The 24,306-nt window shown below is 40.4% G+C and overlaps 1 protein-coding gene across 3 annotated transcripts in view; it reads right to left on the reverse strand.

The window, feature by feature from the left end:
• Positions 1-24,095, reverse strand: part of MRS2 (magnesium transporter MRS2) — a 34,125-nt gene extending 10,030 nt beyond the window's left edge. For all 3 annotated transcript variants that reach the window (XM_069563826.1, XM_069563825.1, XM_069563824.1), the window contains exons 1-9: positions 23,757-24,095; positions 19,688-19,761; positions 16,958-16,994; positions 15,112-15,224; positions 13,245-13,418; positions 10,520-10,650; positions 9,328-9,444; positions 945-1,097; positions 582-699 (exon numbers count right to left, since the gene is read on the reverse strand). In XM_069563826.1, coding sequence (XP_069419927.1) covers positions 582-699; positions 945-1,097; positions 9,328-9,444; positions 10,520-10,650; positions 13,245-13,418; positions 15,112-15,224; positions 16,958-16,994; positions 19,688-19,761; positions 23,757-23,946 — 1,107 coding nt within the window. In that variant the 5' untranslated portion in view covers positions 23,947-24,095. The remainder of the gene's footprint in view (positions 1-581; positions 700-944; positions 1,098-9,327; positions 9,445-10,519; positions 10,651-13,244; positions 13,419-15,111; positions 15,225-16,957; positions 16,995-19,687; positions 19,762-23,756) is intronic.
• Between the last annotated feature and the right edge of the window lie 211 nt (positions 24,096-24,306).

A 24,306-nucleotide genomic window follows, 5' to 3' on the forward strand; every position in this document is an offset into this window, starting at 1 on the left:
GCCTCACAGTGTAATACTGTTGTCAAATCCCTCCCATGTGTAGTTATCTGTTACAGGAAACATACGGTAGTCCCAACCTGCCCTATGTGACAGTTTCCTGAATCCCAGCACAGGCTCTGGTCTGTTCAAACCTAGGCCATTCTACATTACAGGGTCTAACAATATTGTTTGAATTTCAAATGATTTACAGTACATATTTTATTCCAATAAGCAACTATACAGGTTAGAACTTTCTTTTTAAAATCCATTAAAGTAGTTCAGGGGTAAAGAATCCACTGTGCAATGCAGGGGATGTGGGTTCAATCCCTGGTCCAGGAACTAAGATCCCACATGACTTGGAGCAGCTAAGCCTCTGTGTCTCAGTCACTGAGCTGATGCGCTCTGGAGCCCCCAAGTCACAACTAGAGAGTCCCTGCACTACAACGGAAGATCCAGCATGACAAAAGTGAAGATTTCGAGTGCCACAGCTGAAAACTGACTAAGTGAAGTAAACAATGAATACAAAATAAAATCCGTGAAAAAGAAATGATCTTCAAAACATTAAAAACCATCCCTAGATTATTGAAATAATACATTCTCACCTCCTCAAGGGAAGATTCCAAATTCATTCCGAAAGCAACTCCCATTAGCCCAAAGAGTGAAAGGGAGAAGGTTCCCATGGTCAACTGTAGGTTCAGCCTCATCATCACATTACGGTGGCTGGGGAGGAGAACAACTGCTTAGATCAGAAGGGCCCACCAACCAAGCACTGCAAATTCACTATTAAAGGTCACATGGGCTAAACATACACCTTAAAAAGACACTCCTATATAGTAGTTATAAATGATAATGATGGGATAATTCTTTCCAAAATGGAAAAACAAAGCTAGCCTTAAACATTTTATTACTGTGCAATAATTATTTTATTAAAAAAATATGGATAGTTTTCTATGACACCATCTTACCTGTCCAGATTGATGAATATGATACTCTGTGAATCATCAATCAGTGCCCTGAGTTCCCGAGCTGCGTTGGAAAGATCCTCAGCTAATCGGTAGTAGTTTTCCAACAGCAACTCCATCTCCTCTGCATGGTCAATCCCCGCGCTGCTCTTTTCACTTTAATTAAAAAGAGTTCACATAACTAACATGCCCCCAATACATGTGTTATACATTTAGTAGCACAAAGCTTCCTGAATTAGTATACAATATTCAGTTATCCTCCGCTCCTTGTGGCTCCTGGGTGGAGGACTGGCCCCAGGGTGGCCAGTGGCAGCAGAGAGGCCAGGGAGCCCTCTGCTCCTGGGTGTCCTCCAACATTGAGCAGCTACAGGCTTCCCTGGACCCCCTTCCCAGCATCTCCAGCAGGGCCTTTGCGCAGGTCCCCAGGGGCTTCCCTGGTGGCTCAGAGGTTAAAGCATCTGCCTGCAATGCGGGAGACCTGGGTTTGATCCCTGAGTTGGGAAGATCCCCTGGAGAAGGAAATGGCAACCCACTCCAGTATTCTTGCCTGGAGAATCCCATGGATCGAGGAGGTTGGTGGGCTACAGTCCACGGGGTCGCAAAGAGTTGGACACGACTGAGTGACTTCACTTCACTTCCAGGTGGTATGCTGACCAACACCCAGCAGCCAGTGAAGGTTTACACACTCAAGAGGACCAGCAGTGGGACAACCAGGGCGCCAGGCTATGTGGAACAGATGGAGGCCATGTCCTTGCTAGTTGCTGCTAAGTCACTTCAGTCGTGACCGACTGTGTGATCCTGTAGACGGCAGCCCACCACTGTGGATGGTGAATGCAGTCAAATTAAAAGACGTTTCCTTGGAGGAAAAGCTATGACAAACCTGGACAATGTATTAAAACGTAGAAACATCACATTACTGACAAAACTCTGAACAGTCAAAGCTATAGTTTCTCCAGCAGTCATGTGTGGATGTGAGAGTTGGACCATAAAGAAGGCGGAGTGCTGAAGAATTGACACTTTTGAAATGTGGTGTTGGAGAAGACTCTTGAGAGTCCCTTGGACTGCAAGGAGATCAAACCAATTGTAAAGGAAATCAACCCTGAATATTCATTGGAAGGACTGATGCTGAAGCTGAAGCTCCAATCCTCTGGCCACCTGATGCGAAGACCTGATTCACTGGGGAAGACCTTGATGCTGGAAAAGATTGAGGGCAAAAGGAGAAGGGGTGACTGAGGATGGGATGGTTGGATGGCATCACCGACTCAATGGACATGGGTTTGAGCAAACTCAGGGAGATAGTGAAGGACAGGGAAGCCTGGCATGCTGCAGCTCATGGGGTCACAAGAGAGTCAGACACAACTTGGTGAGTGAACAACAGTAATTCAGGTATCACAAAAAAAAATTAGCCTCTGCTTTTTCTATTATTGTGATTGAGACCAGTCTGAGTGGCTTTGCTAACTGATCCTAATCATGGCACAGGTAAGTTAAGGACACGAGTTTATCCCTACACAGGCTTTACTGTATTCCACATCCCTGAACTCAGCGATTCTCATGCAAATACACAAACTACCATTTACAGGAAAATCCAGACATGTGAATGCTGACAAATGAGTGCAAAGTCAAATCACTATCAGGTAAAACACAACCAAAAAGTAAAAAGGAGCATAATGAGCATTTCCTCTCCAAGGTAAATGTATAGTATCACTTCCATACAGGAAGAAAACTGGTTCTGAAAATGTAAATACAGTCAAAACAGCTCAAGACAGCAGAGGAGTGGTATGTGGCTCTCACGTTCTCCCACAAATACATCAAAATACATCCACTTGGGACAATTCTCACTGAACATCTACTGAACACCGCAGATCTCAGACTTCCAAAATGGTAAGAAAACCTTCACATAACTGGGTAGGACAAAAGAAAAAGGGGAAAAGATAAAGAGAAGGGAACTGGGATGGGACTGCTCCTGGGAGGAAATGGTGACAAAGAAAAGGTTTTCATCCCTGGGGAAGGCACCTCACTGGTGGCGAGATCAGCTGGGATGGGGAGAGGCAGCTGGGGAGCCTTGGAAGAGAGCGCAGCAACAGGTTTGTGGAGGGCAAAGTGGAAAGACCTGCATAGCTGGTTGGTATGGGTGCCTGGCACTCCCCAGCCTCAGATGTTCCTTCATGGGACAGGTGGAGCCTGGGTGCTGAGGCTCAGGTTTCATCATGAAAATTACCCAATCAAAGCAGCAGACAGAAAGCCAGACTGGGGGAGGGGGAAAAAAGCAATGTAAGAGACCAATGGGATAACAGAATGAAGTGTGCCAATCTACACATAAACGTGATTCCAGAAGAAGAGAAAAGGGGATGAAATATGTATTTGATGAAATTGTAGCTGGAAACCATCCAAACCTAAAGAAGGACCAGGTACAGAAAGCACAGAGGGTCCCAAACAAGAAACAAATCCACACCAAGACATAAAAACAGCAGAAGTCAGACAGCATTCTAAAGGCAGCAAGAGAAAAACAGAGTTAATTACAAGGGAACTGCCATAAGGCTATCAGTTGACTGCTCTATAGAAATGATGCAAGCCAGAAGGGAGTGGCAAACTATGTTCAAAGTTTAAAAAGGGAAAAAATCTGCAACATGAAGTCCTCTACCCAGCAAGAATATCATGAACGATGGGGAAATAAAGACTTTCTCAGATGAGCAAAAAATAAAGAATACAGCAATGCGAAACCTATTTTAAAGAAATATTGAAAGGTCTTCTCTAAATAGAAAAGAAAGATACAGTAAAGAGGACCTCACAGTTGGAAAGTAAATCACTTACGTGAGCCAGTACAGAGGTCAAATAGGAGAAAAACCTATTTACAAAAGGAAGATAAACACAAGGAACAGTAAAAGGATAAACAAGATGTGATATAAAAAAGGACATCAAAATCATAAAACGTGGGGAAGGAGAGTACGAAAATGCTGATTCTTATTTTTTAGAATGTGTTTGAGCCTATATGGCTATCAGCCTAAAGCAAGCGGATATAAGAAAGGGTTAATATACCTGAAAACGGGGCAACTACAAATTAAAAACATATAATAGCAAACAAAACAAAACAAAACAAAAAAACCCCAAAGAGAATACAAGGGTAAGAGAAAAGGAAATCATCAAACCACAAAAAGAAACAGAAAAAGACAAAGGAACAAAAAGGAAACAGAATACACTGGGAAACAAGGTTTAAACTGGCAGTAAATATATAAGCATCATTAACTACCTTGAATGTCAATGGACTGAATACTCAAATCCAAACAGAATGGCAAACTGGATAAACAAATAAGAGCCTATGCTATGCTGCCTACAAGACAGCCATCTTAGGGCAAAGGACACACACAGATTGAAAGTGAAGGGAAGGAAAAACGCATTTCATGCAAATGGAAATGACAAGAAAACAGGAGTTACAATAATCTTATCAGACATATAGAACAAAAGCCATAAAGGAAAAGAAGGAAAATATATAATGGTAAAAGGATCAATGCAAGAAGAGGATTTTACACTTGTCAACATATATTGCCCCAAACACATAAAATACTAACAGCTAAAAAAGAAGAAACTGATGAGAATATAACAGGAGACTTTATCACCCCATTCACATCAATGGGCAGGTTTTCTAGACAGAAAAAAATCACTAAGGCAACAGAGATCCTAAATGATATGACAGTTAAGACTTAACTGGTATTTTCAGGACATTATTTCCAAAAAACCCAGAATACACATTCTTTTCAATTGCACATGGAGCATTCTCTAGGGCTGACCACATACTAGGACACAAAACTAACCTCAACAACCATAAGAGTAAAGAAATTATTTCAAGCATTTTTCCTCACAACAGCATGAAGTCAGAAATCAACCAAAGGAAAAGAAATCCATATGTTACTACCCAACAGGTAAATGAGGAAATCAAAAAGGAAATTACACACCTACCTCAAAAAACAAGAAAAAAATATCTCAAATTAACAACCTAACATATGACCTAAAAGAATAAGAAAAAACAAAAAAACAAAACCTCAAGTCAGCAGGAGGAAAATAATAAAGATCAGGAAGGAAATAAATTGAGATTTAAAAAAATAGAAAACAACAACAACAACAACAACAAACACCCAACACCAGGCTTCCCTCATGGCTCAGAGGTAAAGAATCTGACTCCCACTGCAGGAGACACAGCATGGGTTTGATCCTTGGTTTGGGAAGATCCTACATGCTGCAGAGCAACTAAACCCGCATGCCACAACTGTGCTCTAGAGCCCAGGAGCGGCAACTGCTGAAGTCCTGAGCGCCTGGGAGCCCGTGCTCCGAAACACGTGCTCTGAAGCCTGTGAACCACTACTAGAGTAATCCCCACTTGCCAGAACCAGAGAAAGTCCATGCAACAACGAAGACCCAGCACAGCCAAAAATAAATAAAATAAAATAAAATAATTAGTAAAATCAAGAACTGGGTCTTTGAAAGGATAAACAAAACTGACAAACCTCTGGCCAGTCTCACCAAGAAGAAAAAAAGACAGAATCCAAATAAATTAGGAAATGAAAAAGGAGAAATTTCAACTGATACTGCAGAAATACAAAAAACCCTTCAGAGAATACTATGAACAATTATATGCCAACAAATTCGACAACTTAGAAGAAATGGACAACTTTCTAGAAAGATACAGTCCACCAAAACTAAATCAAGGAGACAAGATAACCTGAACAGACTGATCACTAGAAGTGAAATAGAATCTGTAATTAAAAAAAAAAAAAAAAAACTCCCTACAAACAAAACTACAGGACCAGGTGGCTTTAAAGGTGAATTATTCCAAACACACAAAAAACTTCTTAAACTATTCTAACACTGGAGAGGGGGAATCACTCCCAAAGACATTCTAGTAATAGGAAAGTGTGTTAGTCACTAGTAACTGACTCTGACACCATGCTCTGTCCATGGAATTCTCCAGGCAAGAATACTGGAGTTGATTGCAATGAAGCCACAATCAATCATCTGCTAACAAAACTAAACAAATACCACCAAAACAGAAAACCACAGGGCAAATACCTTCAATGAATACAAATACAAAAATTCTCCACAAAATATTAGCAAACTAAATCCAACAACATACAAAAAAGATCATGTACCAAAACCAAGAGGGATTTATCACAAATTCACAAAGATGCTTCAACATATGCAAAACCAATCAATGAGTGCTCAGTCACGTCCAACTCTTTACAACCCCATGGACTGTAGCTTGCTAGGCTCCTCTGTCCATGGGAATTCACAAGGCAAGAATACTGGAGTGGGTTGTCATACCCTTCGAGGGGTTTTTCTCAACCCAGGAATCGAACTTGAGTCTCTTACATCTTCTGCATTGGCAGGTGGGTTCTTTACCACTAGTGCCACTTGGGAATCCCCAATGTAATACACCATGTAAATAAAAGTCAAAAACCATATGATCATCTCAACAGATACAGAAAAAGCATCTGACAAAATTCAATCCATTCATAACAAAAACACACTAAAAGCCACTTATGACAAACCCAAACCAATATAATATTCAACAGTGAAACGGTGAAAGTCTTCCCACTATATCTGGAATAAGAAAACAAGGAGGCCCACCCTTACTACTGCTATTCAGTGTAGTAATGGAAGTCCTAACCATGGCAGACAGACAAGAAAAGGTATTCAAACTGGGAAGGAAGAGATAAAATTGTCATCATATGCAGAAGACATGAAAATGCATAGAAAATCTTAAGGACTGCAGAAAAAAATCTACTAGACCTACAAATGAATTCAGCAAAGTAGCAAAATGTAAGATTAACATTTGTAAATCAGTTTTACACTAACAATGAAATACAGAAAAGGGAATGTTAAAATTAAAGAGGATTCAAAGAAATGGAAAGATATCCCATGCTCTTGGATTGAAAGAATATTGTTTAAAGGGCAATACCACCCTAAGTTATCTACAAATTTAATAGAGATCCCTATCTAATTACCCATGACATTTTCACAGAATTAAATAATCCAAAAATTAATATGGAACCATAAAAAGCCCAGAACTGCCAAAGCAATCCTGAGGAAACAGAAACAAAACAGGAGGCTTAACTCTCTCAGACCTCAGACAATACTAGGAAGCTACAGTAAAACAATGTGGTAACTGGAACAAAAACAAGACTAGGGATAATGGAACAGAATAGAGAACCCAGAAACAAACCCACACATCTATCGTTAATTAATCTTTGACAAAGGAGGCAAGAATATACAACTGGAAAAAGACAGTCTCTTCAGTAAGCAGTGCTGGGAAATTTGGAAGGCTGCATTTAAGTCAATGAAGTTAGAATACACCCTCACACCCTACACAAAAATAAACTCAAAATGGCTTAAAGACTTCAAACATAAGACATGATATCATTAAACTGTAAGAGAGCAAAGGCAAAACATAACCTGACGTAAATCGTGCCAGTATTTTCTTAGGTCAGTCTCCCAAGGCAACAGAAGTATTGGTAAAAAAGAACAAGTAGTACCTAATCAAACTTAGAAGTTTTGCACAGCAAAGGAACAATTAAAAAAAAAACAAACCCGAAAAGACAACATACAGACTGGAAGAAAATATTTGCAGATGATGCAACTGACAAGTGCTTAATTTCCAAAATATACAAATAGCTTATACAACTCCCAAAACCATATAACCCAATCGAAAAATGGGCCAAAGACCTTAATAGACATTTCTCCAAAGATATGAAATGGCCAGCAGGCACATGAAAAGATGCTTAACATCACTAATTATTAGAGAAATACAAATCAAAACTACAATGAGGTACCACTTCACACTAGTCAGAATAGCCATCATCAGAAACTTTACAAATAACAAAAGCTGGAGAGAGTGTGAAGAAAAGAGAATCCTCCTATTCTGTTAGTGGGAATGTAAATTAGTGTGGCCACTATGGAAAACAGTATGGAAATTCCTTAGAAAACTAAAAATAAAATAAAATTATTGTATAATCCAGCAATCCTAGTCCAGGACATATACCTGGACAAAGCTATAATTCAAAAAGATATATGGACTCCAACGTAGCATATTCACAGTGTAGCAGCACTATTTACAACAGCTGAGACACTGTAACAACCTAAGTGTCCGTGGACAGATGAATGAGTATACAACGGAATACTACTCAGCCATAAAAAGGATGAACCAACGCCATTTTTGCAGCAAAGTGGATACAACTAGGGATTATCATACTAAGCGAAGTTAGAAAAACAAATACATGATATCATTTATACGTGGAATCTAAAATGTGACATAAATGAACCTATCTACAAAACAGACATAAAAAACAGACTTGTGATTACCAAGGGGGAGGAGGTGACAGAGAGGGATGGACTGGGAGCCTGTAGTGGATGCAAACAATTACATATGGAATGGCTAACAACCAGGTCCTACTGTACAGAACAGGGAACTATAACCGGTCTCCTGGGATAAACCACAATGGAAAAGAATCTAAAAAAGGAATATACATAGGTGTGTAACTGAGTCACTGTGTTGTATAACACAAATTAGGACAAAATTGTAAACCAAATTATACTTCCGTTAAAAAAAAAAAAGTTACTAGTTTTTCCCCCCTCTTTAGTTATACCCCCAGTCCTACCAAAGAGGATAAGCAGGAATGAAGCGCTCTGGAAAAGACACGTATAAAGCATATTAGAGACAGACTGGCTTAAGAAGGAAAGCAAACAAGAGTTCAAGTGTTTGAGTTTCTGCTACTATATCTATCTGTTAGGATACAAAGCCCTTTTTATTTTGTTTCCTTATTAAGATATAGATAACTAATTTCTCAATTAAAAAATCTGTACACACTACAGAAACTATGAACATTACAAAGGTGTCTGTATTAATCTCTGATAATGATAGTTACAAAGAACACAAACATTTGAAAAGGCAGCATTTAAACTTGTGTATACAGAAGAAGCATACATGGTTTTTACGTTCCTAAGAGATGAAAGGTCTGTAAGATGAGTGTTTTTATGTTAACCAGACTTACAGAATCTGTGCCAGTGTCTCCTTCGCCTCCCTGCACTCCACCCACCCTTTGCCCCACCCCTCCCGCGGACCTCTCCAGCAAAGTTAGCCGTGTATGTCACTCTGTTGGTCAGGCATTTGAAGATAAAGGCAATGGTGTGTTTATCTTTATAGCTGTTGTATACAGAGCAAGCACGTAACAAGTCCTCATTAAATTCAGTTAGATGCAATACGGAAAAGGAAATAATGAAACGGGGGATGAAAAGTGCACCCTCTATTCCAGAAAAAATGTTCTTCTTTATAAAAAGTTATCTGAAGAAGACAACTGATTCTAAGGGAAAAACTAACAAAGCATCACTGTTCACTTACAAGACTCGTGGGTCACTCCACTTTGTCAGACAGAGCTCTTCCAGCAGCTCTTCTTCATCCAAGATCTCTAAAATGGACTCTTTGAAGATTTTAATATCTGTTTCTAACTCTGACAGGCTGTAAGAATAATTGTATAGAAATGATCAATAACATAAACCTGTAAAAAATTTTCCTACAGGAGCAGTGCCTTTCTAATGTCTTATCAAGCAGACTCCCTTATACACTCATGATAAACACCAACTTGTAAAAAGTTTTTGGTATTTACTAGGCAGTTTGAGAATCAATTCCCAATACAAGACTGTTAATATATTAAGTGATAAAATTAAATGATGATATAATTTTCAGCCTATGTTATTTATCTCAGAAACATACAATCACTGTGATGTAAACTTTTGGGGCCAGAAATTTACTTTTATTCTTAATTATGGCAGTGATAATACAAGAAGAGACCATTTACTTTTATTTGATAAGAACATCCTAATATTTTTCGACAAAAAACTGACTCAGGAATTTAAACTGTTAACTCTTAAAAGTATTTTAGTGGGTACAAATCCTGAGGGACTGATCATTCAATCTGTAATACAAATTAATATATTAAATTCTGGAACGCATTATGATCAACAAACAAAAACTTTATGAACTTTGGAGGGAAAAAAAAAACGATTTGAATATAGATCTGTCATTTAGTAGCTATTAAAGTTTAGACAAGTTATTTAGACCTCGATTTTCTTATCTTCAAAATGAGGACCATGTCAACAGGACTGATGACAGGTTGAGATGAGATCACACATATAAAAGAGACTGATACAGCATTTCATTGAAAATAGCTTTTCAATAAACATTTGTTTGTGTGCCCCCTTTAGCTCAACTTCCCACCTAGGCTACTGACCCTAACCCTAATTCTTTATAAAAAGCTGTTTAAAGTAACCCTAGGCTACTTTCCTACTTTAAAAGTTATGAAAGATTTTTAAGAATAATGAAAACCAGATATGGCAATGAAGGCACTGAGATTAAGTTTCAAAGTAAATAATGTCATTACCATTTGGAAGACTAGTTGGTATTTTTAAGATAGTTAATAACTATACTAATTTTGGATCTGAATTTACCTTAAATGTTTCACTCTAAGACTACTAAAAGAGAAGTTTAAGACATTTGTGTCTAATTCCCAACTTGGTAAATCAACCATATTTACCTTTTGCCATTTTGTAGCAAGATGTGCAGTTTGCTTCTGTCTATGGAAGAATGTTTGGGATCCACCAAAGCGTCCAATGTCTCAAGGATCAGTGGTTGTAAAATGCTAAGTTTCCCCTGAAGGGTGTTGATCTAGATAACAACATGACCTTTCATAAGAATTAAAACAATCTTTTTAGAATACTCAGGGTCAGTGAATCCTCTGATTAAATACAGAAATCGAAAATAGCTAGGAAGGTTGGTAACATTTCAGAACATGGTTACTGTTGGAATGCCTATCCCAGATGATTAAAAAACGTATCTCCTAGGTTAAAAGATACTCATGCATAATGTTGTTGCCAGGCTCCCATTTGGGTGACAGGAAATTAATTCCTGTAAGAGTCCTCCTCCTACAGACACTTAGTATGAAAGGAATGGAAGACTGATTAAAAGAAAAGCTGCCATTCCCTGGTTAAAACAAACTTCACGTCTGGTAAACAATACCCACGTTCTTTGTAACAGAATAGGATGTAGTTCAGAATTCCTATGAACAAAGTTATTTTGCAAAAAATAAAAATGCTCTTTAAAAAAACAGAACATATCTTAAACTTTAAAAAGTAAAGTTGAAAAGTCAAATGTATATTTGTTATTCATGTTAATATAGGCACAGCAGGATTAATCAGCAGGTATGCATTGATACAGATATGTGTATGCATGCTAAGTCGCTTCAGTTGTGTCAGACTCTCGGCAACCCTACGGACCACAGCCCTCTGTCCATGGGATTTTCCAGACAAGAATAGTGGAGTGGGTTGCCCTTCTCCATGATATAGCTATACTATCTGTTAAAATATTAAAATACTTCCAATAACTGTTAGTATGCAGTGTAACAGTAGCTGAATTAAGTAGTGAAATTAACAGTGTAAATTGCAATACACTCTCCACCCCAGCATGAGCTCCTGAGAGCTGACTCAGTCTGTGTTGCTTCAGCACTGACCACTGTTCATGTACCTTCATTTCTTTCCTTCTATTATTTCCCTGCTCAGTGAGTGGGCTTCAACTAGCCACCATCTCATTGGCTGGTACTAGCTGGTGCTGCTGCCTTTCTAACCCCAGGAAGGAACGGAGCCATCTCCTACTACCTCAACAGAGCAAGGCAGACAAAGAGAAGGGTGCCAGGCACCACCAACCCCCGACCCACCTCATGCCCCCTTTACTCTCCCCTCTTCCCTCCTCTTCTCCAATCTGGTTAGGATGGCACTGGCTCTTGCTTGTAGCCAGGTCCTGAACAGTACTATCCTGACTGATGGGGGAAGAACAGATGACGAAAGATTCGTCACGGCCCAGAAAGCACTGACCATCCTTGTTCACAGCTTGACAGGATCCCCAGACCCTCAGTGATTATCAATTTAATACAAGCACTGTGAGAAGTGTACACGATTCCTAGGTCAAACTAGGTCTCAAACAGAGGCATCATTTAGTTACTTCAGACAAAGGATTGTACCAACAAATCAAAGAATGGTTGGTAAGTATCAGAATGATCTGATGAAATATTTGTATTATATTTTATCATGTGTAGGGCTTCCCTGGTTGCTCAGACAGTAAAGCGTCTGCCCGCAACGTGGGAGACCCAGGTTCGATCTCTGGGTCGGGAAGATCCCCTGGAGAAGGAAATGGCAACCCACTCCAGTATTCTTGCCTAGAAAATTCCATGGAGGAGCCTGGTGGGCTATAGTCCATGGGGTCACAAAGAGTTGGACACGACTGAGTGACTTTACTTCACTTTATCATGTGTAAGCAGTTACCCAACATACAATTTAGTTAGAGAATAAAATGGCATACAGCTAAAACCTTTTGGTATGTTCATTTGTATCATATTTAAGATAAAGTATTTTGAATTAGCATCCCTGAACAGGATGTCAGGATAGACAACCTGAGATGTGTTTCACTGAATGTCATAACATGACTGTTAGAGACTCTGTATACTATACCTAGAGACTTTAGATCTATTTCAGTCATAAAGTTTAAGAATTAAGCACTTTCCACATATAAGACCCTGAGATGTTTCTATTTGGGGGGAGGGTGTGGTTACGGCAAGTGCCATTAGAACAATACCAGGGCTTCCCTGATGGCTCAGTCGTAAAGAATCCATCTGCCAGTGCAGGAAACATGGGTTCGATCCCAGATCTGGGAAGATCCTACATGCCGTGAGGCAACTCAGCCTGTGCACCAGAGCTACTGAGCCTGTCCTTGGAGCCCAGGAGTCACAACTACTGAGCCCAGAAGTCACAATTACTGATGCTGAAGCCCTAGCACTCTGGAGCCTGTGCTCAGAAACAAGAGTTGTTGTCTAGTGGCTAAGTCATGTCCGACTCTGCGATCCCATGGACTGTAACCCACCAGACTCCTCTATCCATAAGATTTCCTAGGAAAGAATACTGGAGTGGATAGCCATTTCCTTCTCCAGGGGATCTTCCCAACCCAGGCATCGAACCCCAGTCTCCGGCATTGCAGGCAGATTCTTTACCATCTGAGCCACCAGGGAAGCCCTGAGCAACAAGAGAAGCCACGCTATTAGAAGCCTGTGCACAACAGCTAGAGAGAAGGCCCCGCTTGCTACAACTAGGGGAAAGCCCACACGGCAACAAAGACCCAGCACAGCCAAAACCAGAAAAAACCAAAGGGTCTTCCTCCTCCATAGCACTGTAAAATCAGAAAACATTCAAGAAGCTGGACAAACACAGGCTTACCCGATACTGCAAGAGTGCTTCTATAGCTCTAAACTCAAAAGGTAAAGGGTATGTGACAAGTTGACCCTCTCCAGCCAACTGTGAAGGGAGTTCCCGGAAAAGCCACTGCTCCAGATTTAAATTACGATAATCTAGTATCAGAAGACACTCCGGAGTTATCACAGCTTTCAAGTACTGTTAAAAAAAAAAAAAATATATATATATATATACACACACACATACATATACATACACACATGCTCGCACATATGTGTAGATAGATATATGTACACAGGCATATATGTAAGTTTTAGAGTTGTAGGGAAAAAGTAACATTCAGAAAATATTTAGAATTTAATAATCTATTAATTTTTAAAAGCTATTTATTTGGCTGCACCGAGTCTTAGCTGCAGCACGTGGGACCTAGTTCCCTGACCAGGGATCAAACCCAGGCCCTGCATTGGGAGCAAGGAATCTTAGCCACTGGATCACCAAGGAAGTCCCAATACTCTTATTAATTTTGGACTAAGCCTAAATCAAATCACTGTTCATTTGGTTTTTCAAAAACAAATCAACAAAAACAAAAAACCAAGACATTTTTTTTTAAAAGAAAGGAAGCCTAAAATAAATGCCAAGTCTTAATACCTCTCACTCACTCTCAACAGAACTAGAATTAAGGAAATTATGTATTTACTAGGATTTCCAGGGTAATCAAGAGAAATATAGAGAACAAAGGAAACAAGACAAGGTCTTAAAGTCAAGCATTCAGCAGATTTTTAGAAAAGATTAATCATGATTGGTTTGGTTGAAGTGGGGAAATTTCCTTTTTAAAACATCATGAAAACATACTAAGCTAATCTGAAATCATAAAGATAAAATGTGGCCTTAGTGCTCTAATTTAGAACACTATGAAGTTAAAAATTTACTCTGAAGAGAAAGGCTAACATATTCTGTTTGGGTCATTTTACATGCAGATGTTTTTCGGTAGTAAATACCACACAAACACACGGCCTGCGGTGGCTGAATCTGAGGACGGCAGGTATGGAGGAACTCTTAACGTACACATGTATTTTTTACTGCTTGGAGGTTCAGTGCCCCCACCCCCATGAGGCTCAAAGGTCAACTCTAATACGAACATTTTTATTCAAAAAAGTTGAAAAATTATACAGTGAATACCTACACACATACCAATTAGATGCTATAATTAACGTTCTTCTATAATCCATGTAAAATGAGTTCTACTCCTAACATGTTATATTATAAAATAGTTCACTTTATCACATACTTCTCTATTACAGAGGCACTTTTTAAAAAGTTTTGAAAAATGCTAGTTATAAACTTTAGGGACTTTCCTGGTGGTCCAGTGGCTAAGATTCTGCGCTCCCAATGCAGGGGGCCCCCTGCTCAATCCCAGGTCAGGGAACTAGGTCCCACATGCAGCAACTAACATCCAGCAGTCAAATAAACAAATATTTTAAAAAAGATGATAAAACATAAAGGTTACTTCTAGGCTATTTCGAAAACTAGAATATATTCTTAGTAGCTGAAGTTGCAACGCAATTACATATATACTGTATATGACTGAAAAAGTCTGTTATAAACCAAGAATCTTTCTCTTATTTCAGAAACTAGAGACTAAATTCAAATAGTGAGAAAGGAGACCGCAGTCAGACCTTTTCCATGATTAACAGAGCAGAGCTTCACCTGCTGAGCACAGGTACACAATTCACGTAAAATGAGTTCTACTCCTAACACCATGCTATATCACATAATAGTTTCACACATCTATTTTTTAATTACAAAATTACTTTTAAACTACTGATCAAGATAGTAAGGAAGGAACTTTAAGACTGCAGGGGAGACATGGAAATGAAATACAATCCTTTACCTCCATTCGCATGATAATCCTATTGTTTCTGGTTGTGATGCTCATTAAATGCTGAAACCTCAAATCTCTGGCTTGAAGACCTAATTCTTGATATAAGTCAGTTTTCTTCCTTTCTAAAAAAGAAATGTATTCAATAAAAAGAGTGGGTAAACTTATAAACCAAAAAGTTTAGATTTTTATATCAGAGTACCCATCCCAACACCACTGAGATAATCTATTACTACCAGAAACAAGAGCTAAAATGGGTCTTTTTGCTTTTGTTTTTGCAATTTATGCCACTGCACTTTTTAAACTTTTAATTTTGTATTGGGGTATAGCCGATTAACAATGTTGTGACAATTTCAGGTGAACAGCAAAGGGACTCAGCCATATAGATACACATGTATCCATTCTCTCCCAAACTCCCCCCCCATCCAGGCTGCCACATAACATTGAGCAGAGTTCCATATGCTATATGGTGGGTCCTTGTTGGTTATCCATTTTAAATATAGCAGTGTGTACATGTCCATCCCAAGCTCCCTAATTATCCCTTTCCCCTGACTCTCCCCACTCCCCCTACAACCGTAAGTTTGTTTTTTAAGTCTGTGAGTCTTTATTTTTTAAGTTCATTTGTATCATTTCTTTCTAGAGTCCACATATAAAGGATATAACATGATAATTCTCCTTTTCTGTCTGACTTACTTCACTCAGTATGACAATCTCTATATCCATGTTGCTGCAAATGCCATTATTTCATTCTTTTTAATGGCTAAGTAATCAAAGTGGGTCTTTGTAACACCCATTTCTACCTCAAAAACATTCAGGCTAAATCTGGTCGAACTAATTTTTCTATTCTCCTCTTAACCATACTTCATAAAATTTCTCTGCACTTAGAGAAACCCCTTGGGACCAGTATAAAAACCATAGTTATACATCATTAGAACTTACAGTAACAATTCCTAGCTCCAGATGCATGGATTTTTAAATATGAACTGTACAGAACTACATTTTCTACTGTTTCCTTACTATATTATTAAGTTCAGCATTTTAAATCTATGAACAGATGGTCCAATTATCTTTGTTCTTAGACTAATACAAAATGAGAAAATAAAATCACTAGATTCTCCTACCTGAAAACTAAATTTATCACCTAAGAAAAAGCAAAAGAGATCAACAAACTCAAGAAATCATGCTGGTAATGGGAGCATCTATTCTTATACTATCAAGCCACACCTGTGATAGAGCTCTAAGTAGAACAACCTTTTGAGGTGACACAGAGCCAAACAATACCCAATATACCCCACTAGGATTTCAGCAACAGCAGGAACAGGACTAGAGGGTGGGAAGGACAGGGAGACTTGAAACCTGCACCTGCGGTCAGACGGTAAAGTAACGCTGAGTTTCATTTTAAAAAGAAACTGTCCACAAGAGCCATCGTTGGCAGAGTGTCAATGACTGCCATCCAGTGCCCTGTCCCTCCTGTCCGCCGTCACCCACTGCACTGCAATGGCAGTGGTATTACTTGATTCTGCCCTCAACATGGCACAGGGGGAGATGACCATGAGGACCAGGGCAGTGGAAGGGAGACTAAGGAAGAGAAACACAAGGGCAAAGTGTTTCTCTCTTGGCTGCATACCAGCCAACACTCTTGCTTGAACATTCTGTTAGAGTGAGTGGCTTCTCACCTCCCCTCCAGCCCCCGAAAATTGCAGTACAGGTCAAATGCTGCCAGTAGTTAGGGCTAATGGACAAATGCTTAAGAAAGATCATCTTCAACACATCCATATAAGCAAACAATATTTACTCAAAATATAATGGTTTCTTTACTTCCAGTGGGTTGATTTAAAAGAAAATTACAGATACTCACCAAAAGAAGTCACCTTTCCTTCTTTGTCAAATTTTGTCTGGAGACAGATAATAACAGCATTATTTTCTCCCAAATCAGCACATGATTTGTGGTATCATATCATATGGTATTATGAAAATAACTCTAAAATAATAAAGATATAAACCATATCTGCTGTTCTTAAGTTAAATTCGGTTATGAGTTCAGGATTAAAACAAAAAGTCCCCTTTCCTTTGCCAGGACAAATCTGACCTTGGATTAACTATCTAACTTGGTTCCTCAGAAGATCTGATGAAGGAGTGTCAGCTGTGTTACTAGGCCGTATCGTTCATGGTGAAAATGCCCAAACACTGCTTGACGGACTGCAGTGGGGAGACTGAGAGTGGATCATGATACCTGGCGGGGAGCCACAGTTCTGCCTTCCCGAAAACAGTGGCTCTCGTAACTGACTGCTCCTTGCAGGAGCCGGGATATGCCTCTGGAATGGTGACAAGAGATACTGACAAGAGGGCCCCAGGGGGTCTAAGCCAAGGTGGATCTCACACCCACCTTTGAGAATATCCTCTCCTCATTCCTGAGCTTCACACAGGGGGCCACAGGAGCCCCTGGATGGCTGGAAGGACTTCTTTCAAAGAGAAGACACCAAATACTGCCCTTGTGGATTTCCTATCCTTTTGCCTTCTGAACAGACTGGGATCAAACGTGGCTTATCTTGGGATCTAAGTATTAGTATCTGTGGGATGCTATGAGGTCTCTCTGATGGGCGCTGCAGAATCAATAAATATGTACAGAAAAGACCTCTTCTGATAGTGCATAAAGGACACAATGCCGAAACTGTAATTACTTCCTATAAAACAGAGGGAACATTTTCCTGTAATACTTGTCCACAAGTCAAGTCTGAGGACATCAAAATAATGTTAAATGAATCACTATGTGCTGGGCTGCATTAATTACTACTTAAATATGTATTTTCAGAAGACACACTCTAAGATATACTTGAGGTACAAGTCCTAAATATGCATGCTATGTTAATAATACCACCAGAAAACTGCATAGTATATTTCAGCTTGCTTCTTGTGAGCAAAGATAACATAAAACATCAGAGTTAAAGGGAAACCTACATCAAGGGAAGTTTTGTTTTGTGTAATATATACTAGGTTTCCTCTTTAAGCTTATTTCAAATACATACATCTGCTGCAGAAAATTCGCAAATAAACTATTTGGTCACAAATTTTAGAGAAAACCACGCTAACATTTTACTAAATGCCCTTCCAGACTTATTCTTACCAAATACATCCACGCTACATACACTTCTTTGCAGTCTCTCCTCTGCTTTCAACTTAACAATGTATGATGAAAATTTTTGCATCTCCGTATTTATCTCTATCATTTTTAATGGGATTTTTTAATTAAAAAAAAAATGAGATCATACAAACTGATTTTTTTTCAATGTTTACCTTGAAAGGAACTCACATTATTTCAAATAGCATCAACTGATTTTCTTAAGTGTTCTTGGTAGACAATGATTTCACCAGCAAAGAACCTTCTTTCAATATTTAACATCTGACTTTGTATTGTTTAATTAAACTGGCTAACTCCCAGTAGAGTGAGTAACAGTGACAACCTCTCCGTGTAGTTCTGGGAGTTGTCTTGTTCTGTATAGTTCATAAAGAAAAGCTACGTTAAAAAGCCTAAATAATAATGACGATATATAATGGCTAATATATACACTGAATGCTTACCATGTGTGAGGTATTACTTTTAAGGGTTTTACATATTTAAATTAATTTAAATCTCATTATTCTACAAGGTAGGTACTATTACTCCTAGTTTCAGTTTAGTCGCTCAGTCACGTTCGACTCTTTGTGACCCCCATGAACCGCAGTATGCCAGGCCTCCCTGTCCCTCACCAACTCCTGGAGTCCACCCAAACCCATGTCCATCGAGTCGAAGATGCCATCCAACCATCTCATCCTCTGTTGTCCCCTTCTTCTCCTGCCCTCAATCTTTCCCAACCTAGTTTACAGATGAGAAAACCAAGGCACAAAGATATTATCATAATTTCTCCAAGTCCATCTAGTTAGTAAGAGTCAGAGTTGAGATCTGAATTTACAAACTCTGGCTCTTTCTCTAAAAGTTAAGATTTAAAAAAATTAAAAGCCTACAAAAATGTTACAAGAATATTAAAACCAGTTTCCATGTAACCGTGACCTAGAGTCTCTCTCCCTTTGTTAATATGTGCCCCAATGGCCTTATTTTCCTCTAAATATGTGTGTGTGATACACACCAGTTATGTTGTTTTATTCTATTTTTTTCTGTGAACCATTTTAGAGAATGCTGCAGAGATCAAGACCCAACAAAGCTTGCAGTTTTAAGTAATACCCTGTGCTGCCTTCAAAATGCTTCTGCATGTATTATGCTGCATAGCACGGGTTCAAGCCATTTTGTGGCTAACAGCCTTCAAGGACTTCTGAATAGATTTCTGAAGAACTCTTGAGTTTCAACCAGGAAGCTCTGAAATGTGATTTGAGCCACTTGTTCTAGTACTAAGACAAGCTCTGCAGACATTAGCAAAGACTCAAGAGTGCTATGCAGCAAATCTAGCTGGCACTCAAGTCACTGGCTAAACAAAAGACAATGACTTACACATTATAAAACTAAGTAAGTAGTATCATGGCTGATCTGTCCAGCCGAGTTAACTTAATAAGTATGTACTCTCTGTAAGTCATCAAATGGACCACATATACTCACCACAGTAAACACTGGGGATACACTGGCTAAAGTGGCTTGAGACACATCTGAAGTTCTATTCCGGTAAATTTCACCTGAAGAATGAATTAGAGAATTCCTTGTGAGCATATGATTGGTTTTCACATATAGCTAAGATACAGCTCTCATAGTCTGTAGAGTTTCACTATGTTTCAAACTATTTCACTATGTTTTGAATTTTTTTCCCAGAGGGGAAAATAAACACTTTTAACATTTACAGGGGATTATGTTAGGTTTGGCAAAACATGGTTTTTAAAAGTAATAGTTTAGGTGAGGCATTAGAAGAATTTATGGATTCCAACCACCCCTTTTCCTTTCTAATTATTATATCTTGTAGTTGGACATCAAATGTGTAACGATGTTCTGCGATTAAAGTAAAACGCCTATTCCTTTTCATACAACGTAGAAAGGTTCTTAATGAAAGTTACATTGGAAGACATAGTTTAGAAAACATACATTCCAAGAACTACCTGACCTCTCAGCATTCCAGATATCAGGACTATTTGATTAACCTATAAATTATGAAGCTTACAGATTTTAACTCTATATTTAATTTCTTTCCCACTGATACACTTTAATTTTTAAATTATTTTTAAAAATGGGAGTATAACTGCTTCACAATGTTGTCTTGGTTTCTGCTGTAGGTGAATCAGCTATGTGTACATATCCATCCCTTCCCTCTTGAGCCTCCCTGCCCCTGTCCCAGCCCTTTCAGTCATCACAGGACACCGAGCTGAGCTCCCTGTCTATACAGCAGCTCCCTACTAACTATCCATTTTACACATGGTGTGTATACGCCGATGCTCCTCTCTCAATTCATCCCAGCCTTTCCTTACCCAGCATTTTCACAAGTCCGTTTTCTACATCCACTGATATACTTTAGAGTGAATACTTGTGAAATAATTCACTGCACTGAAATAAAGACCCCAGTGAACTGGAATAAAGGCAAACTTTTACTTGAAAATGTGATTAGACTAAGCTGAAGAAAAGCTCTCAAGTATAACCAAGTAAATTTAATGCCTGAGAAAGGACACTGTTCACACTACTAAACACAAGAAGCATGGACAAAATTCCTATCCATATAATAGGAAGCTATATTCTCATTTCTGATCTTATTCTTTCCTATACATTCAAAGACATAATTTGTTCTTGTGAAAATGATGGGTAAGGAGAGGGTGGGATAAATTGAGACAGTAGCATTGACATATATCCACCATGTGTAAAATGGATAGTTAGTGGAAGCTGCTGTATTTAACTTCTATGCACAGTACATCATGAGAAACGCTGGGCTGGAAGAAGCACAAGCTGGAATCAAGATTGCCAGGAGAAATATCAATAACCTCAGATATACAGATGTCACCACCCTTATGGCAGAAAGTGAAGAGGAACTAAAAAGCCTCTTGATGAAAGTGAAAGTGGAGAGTGAAAAAGTTGGCTTAAAGCTCAACATTCAGAAAACTAAGATCATGGCATCTGGTCCCATCACTTCATGGGAAATGTATGGGGAAACAGTGGAAACAGTGTCAGACTTTATTTTTGGAGGGCTCCAAAATCACTGCAGATGGTGACTGCAGCCATGAAATTAAAAGACGCTTACTCCTTGGAAGGAAAGTTATGACCAACCTACACAGCAATATTAAAAAGCAGAGACATTATTTTGCCAACAAAGGTCCGTCTAGTCAAGGCTATGGTTTTTCCAGTAGTCATGTATGGATGTGACAGTTGGACTGTGAAGAAAGCTGAGTGCCGAAGAATTGATGCTTTTGAACTGTGGTGTTGGAGAAGACTCTTGAGAGTCCCTTGGACTGCAGGAGATCCAACTAGTCCATTTTAAAGGAGATCAGTCCTGGGTGTTCTTTGGAAGGAATGATGCTAAAGATGAAACTCCAGTACTTTGGCCACCTCATGTGAAGAGTTGACTCACTGGAAAAGACTGATGCTGGGAGGGATTCGGGGCAGGAGGAGAAGGGGACGACAGAGGATGAGATGGCTGGATGGCACCACCGACTCGATGGACAAGAGTTTGAGTGAACTCCGGGAGTTGGTGATAGACAGAGAGGCCTGGTGTGCTGCGATTCATGGGGTCGCAAAGAGTAGGACACGTCTGAGCTACTTAACTGAACTGAGTTTTGTTGGTTCCCCCTGTACAAACCACCTTATGAGGGTCAGCTGAATAAAAGTTACAGTGCTACAAATCAGCATTTGCTAATAAGTCACAAGTTAGATAAAATGTTACCTGGAGGGAAGAGAGTCAATTTCTAGGGAGACTGATAAGAAGTCCATGGTCCCCAAGGAGGAGAGAGGGGTCTGGGGCTCCTGAAGAGGAAATAGGGGTCTGGAGTTCTCGAGGAGGAGGAAAGGACAAAGGTCTTTGTTTCCTCTACATTTCTTAGTCTTAGTCCCATAAAACATTCTTTTCTTTAAGCCTGGAACTGATGATTACAAAACAAAACAACTCAGTTTAAACTCCGTATTAAGGATTATATAACAACAACATATCCTGCCTGAGGACAGTTTCTCCTTCCTGAAAACCTTCTGACTAACACTGTTATCTTAAAAGGTATATTATGGGAGTGGGTCTGGTAAGATCTTTCCACTGTTAAGTTCTAATCCTGTTATTCCAACCAGTCGATCCTAAAGGAAATCAGTCCTGAATATTCATTGGAACGACTAATACTGAAGCTCAAACTCCAATACTTTGACCACCTTTGAGGTGAGGAATCAATTCATTTGAAAAGACCCTGATGCTGGGCAAGACTGAAGGCAGGAGAAGGGGATGACAGAGGATGAGATGGTTGGATGGCATCACTGACTCAATGGACATGAGTTTGAGTAAGCTCCAGTAGTTAGTGATGGACAGGGAGGCCTGGCAAGCTGCAGTCCATGGGGTCCCAGAGCCCAGACTGGGCAACTGAACTGAATCCTGTTATCTTAAAATGTAAACTGTGGGAGTGGGTCTGGTAAGATATTTACAACCTTGAGACATTCTTTTGATTTACTGTAATAATTAATTAAAACAGTATACAGCACCCTTGCTAAGACTAGCACGTGGGGCACTCCCCTCCCCCTTCTGATGTCTATGTCAGAAGCTTTGTCTGTCCCCTTTTCACTTAAACTCTGCCACACAAGAGCCCTGAGTGGTCAAGTCTGGTCTCTGGTCCCAAAGCTAAATCTTCTTCAGAGATCACGAATCTGACATCCTTCACCCTAAGGTATCAGAGGGAGACTCTCAATTTCAATGCTTGTCCTAAAAGGTTAGATCGGCAATGTAACCCAATTTGTAAAGACTCTCCTAATGAGTATGAGAGAGCAGGTGGAGAAAGTGAGCTACTTTGGGAGCATTTTGAGAGTACAATTGAGAAAACTTGTTTGAGAACATTTTTGAGAAGCCATACATGTCTTGGGTTTTTGAGCAGTATTAGTACCCACACGGTCACATTTCTGAAAATGTCAAGGTATCATCTTGGTTTATCATTTAGGGGGGAAAAACAATTAAGTCAGACTTCTATCTCCATCCCCTTCTATCTGGCTACACAGTACTTGAAGAAAAGTCAGATCTTTCTCAGAAGCAATTTCTGAAGTCTTCAGCCTCACTCACCCTTTCCTGAGCAACTGGACAAATGTCTAAATGTGTCCGCTCAGAAGAAAGAGACAGAAAGGAGAAATACTTATAAAAAACATTCCAGGTAGATAAGCCGAATTTTGGTTTCGGCACTATCATGATGGATCGGAGCGAAACTCTTAAAAACCTTATCTCAAGCGCACTCAGCCCTGTTTGCAGCCGGACCGGTGGGGAGGACAGAGGGCTGGAGGACTCTAGCAGGGGCCAGGGGGCGATGCTCAGCCGAGTTCGGAGCTGGTGAGACACAGCTCCGCCCGCAGACCTGTGCAAGAGAGCAGGCCCTCGGCGCACAAGGGCGGACCTGGAGGCCGAGGACGGAGCAGACCGCGGGGCGGGCAGCCACAGCCACGTGGGCTCGGGCGGTCGGGTCGGGCCCTGGGGTCACCGCAGGCCCGGCGTCCCGAAGCTGCAGGGCGGGGAGAGCGGTACCTGTCACAGGGAGCCGGCGGGGCCAGCACAGCGGCGCGGCCCGCCTCCTTCCTAGCAATTCGGTGACGCGGCCGTAGGCGACGACGGGGCGAGTGCCGGGGGTCAGGCCCAAGGCCAGAGCGCACAGGGTGCGCCGGGGCAGCCCCACCGCGCGGGGCAGGAGCTGGGCCAGGCTCCGCAGGCATTCCATGGCGCTGGAGCGAGGAGGAAGGAGCTGCGAAACCCCAGCCCTTCATGCCGGACAGTGGCGGGGCGGCCGGCACTTAGCGACCCCGCGCCGGCGCCCAAGCTGCGACGGAGGCATACTGAGCATGCGCCGGTACGCCGCGCCTGCATCTTATTTCCCGCGCATGCTCCGAAGGGGCCTCTGCGTGCGCGTCCCGTGACGCTCGGCCAATCAGAGCTTTGCCTCCTGCACCCGTGTGTGTACTTGTAAAGAGTGTATGGACCGGCCCCGGGGTGGGTCGGGGGCGTGTACCTGGGTGAGTTGAACTGCCTAACCTAGGTTCGACCCTTGGGCCTTTGCAGTGGTCTGGTCGGCGCGTACAGT

This window comes from Ovis canadensis, chromosome 20 (genome assembly GCF_042477335.2).
Source record: "Ovis canadensis isolate MfBH-ARS-UI-01 breed Bighorn chromosome 20, ARS-UI_OviCan_v2, whole genome shotgun sequence".
Taxonomy (NCBI): domain Eukaryota; kingdom Metazoa; phylum Chordata; class Mammalia; order Artiodactyla; family Bovidae; genus Ovis; species Ovis canadensis.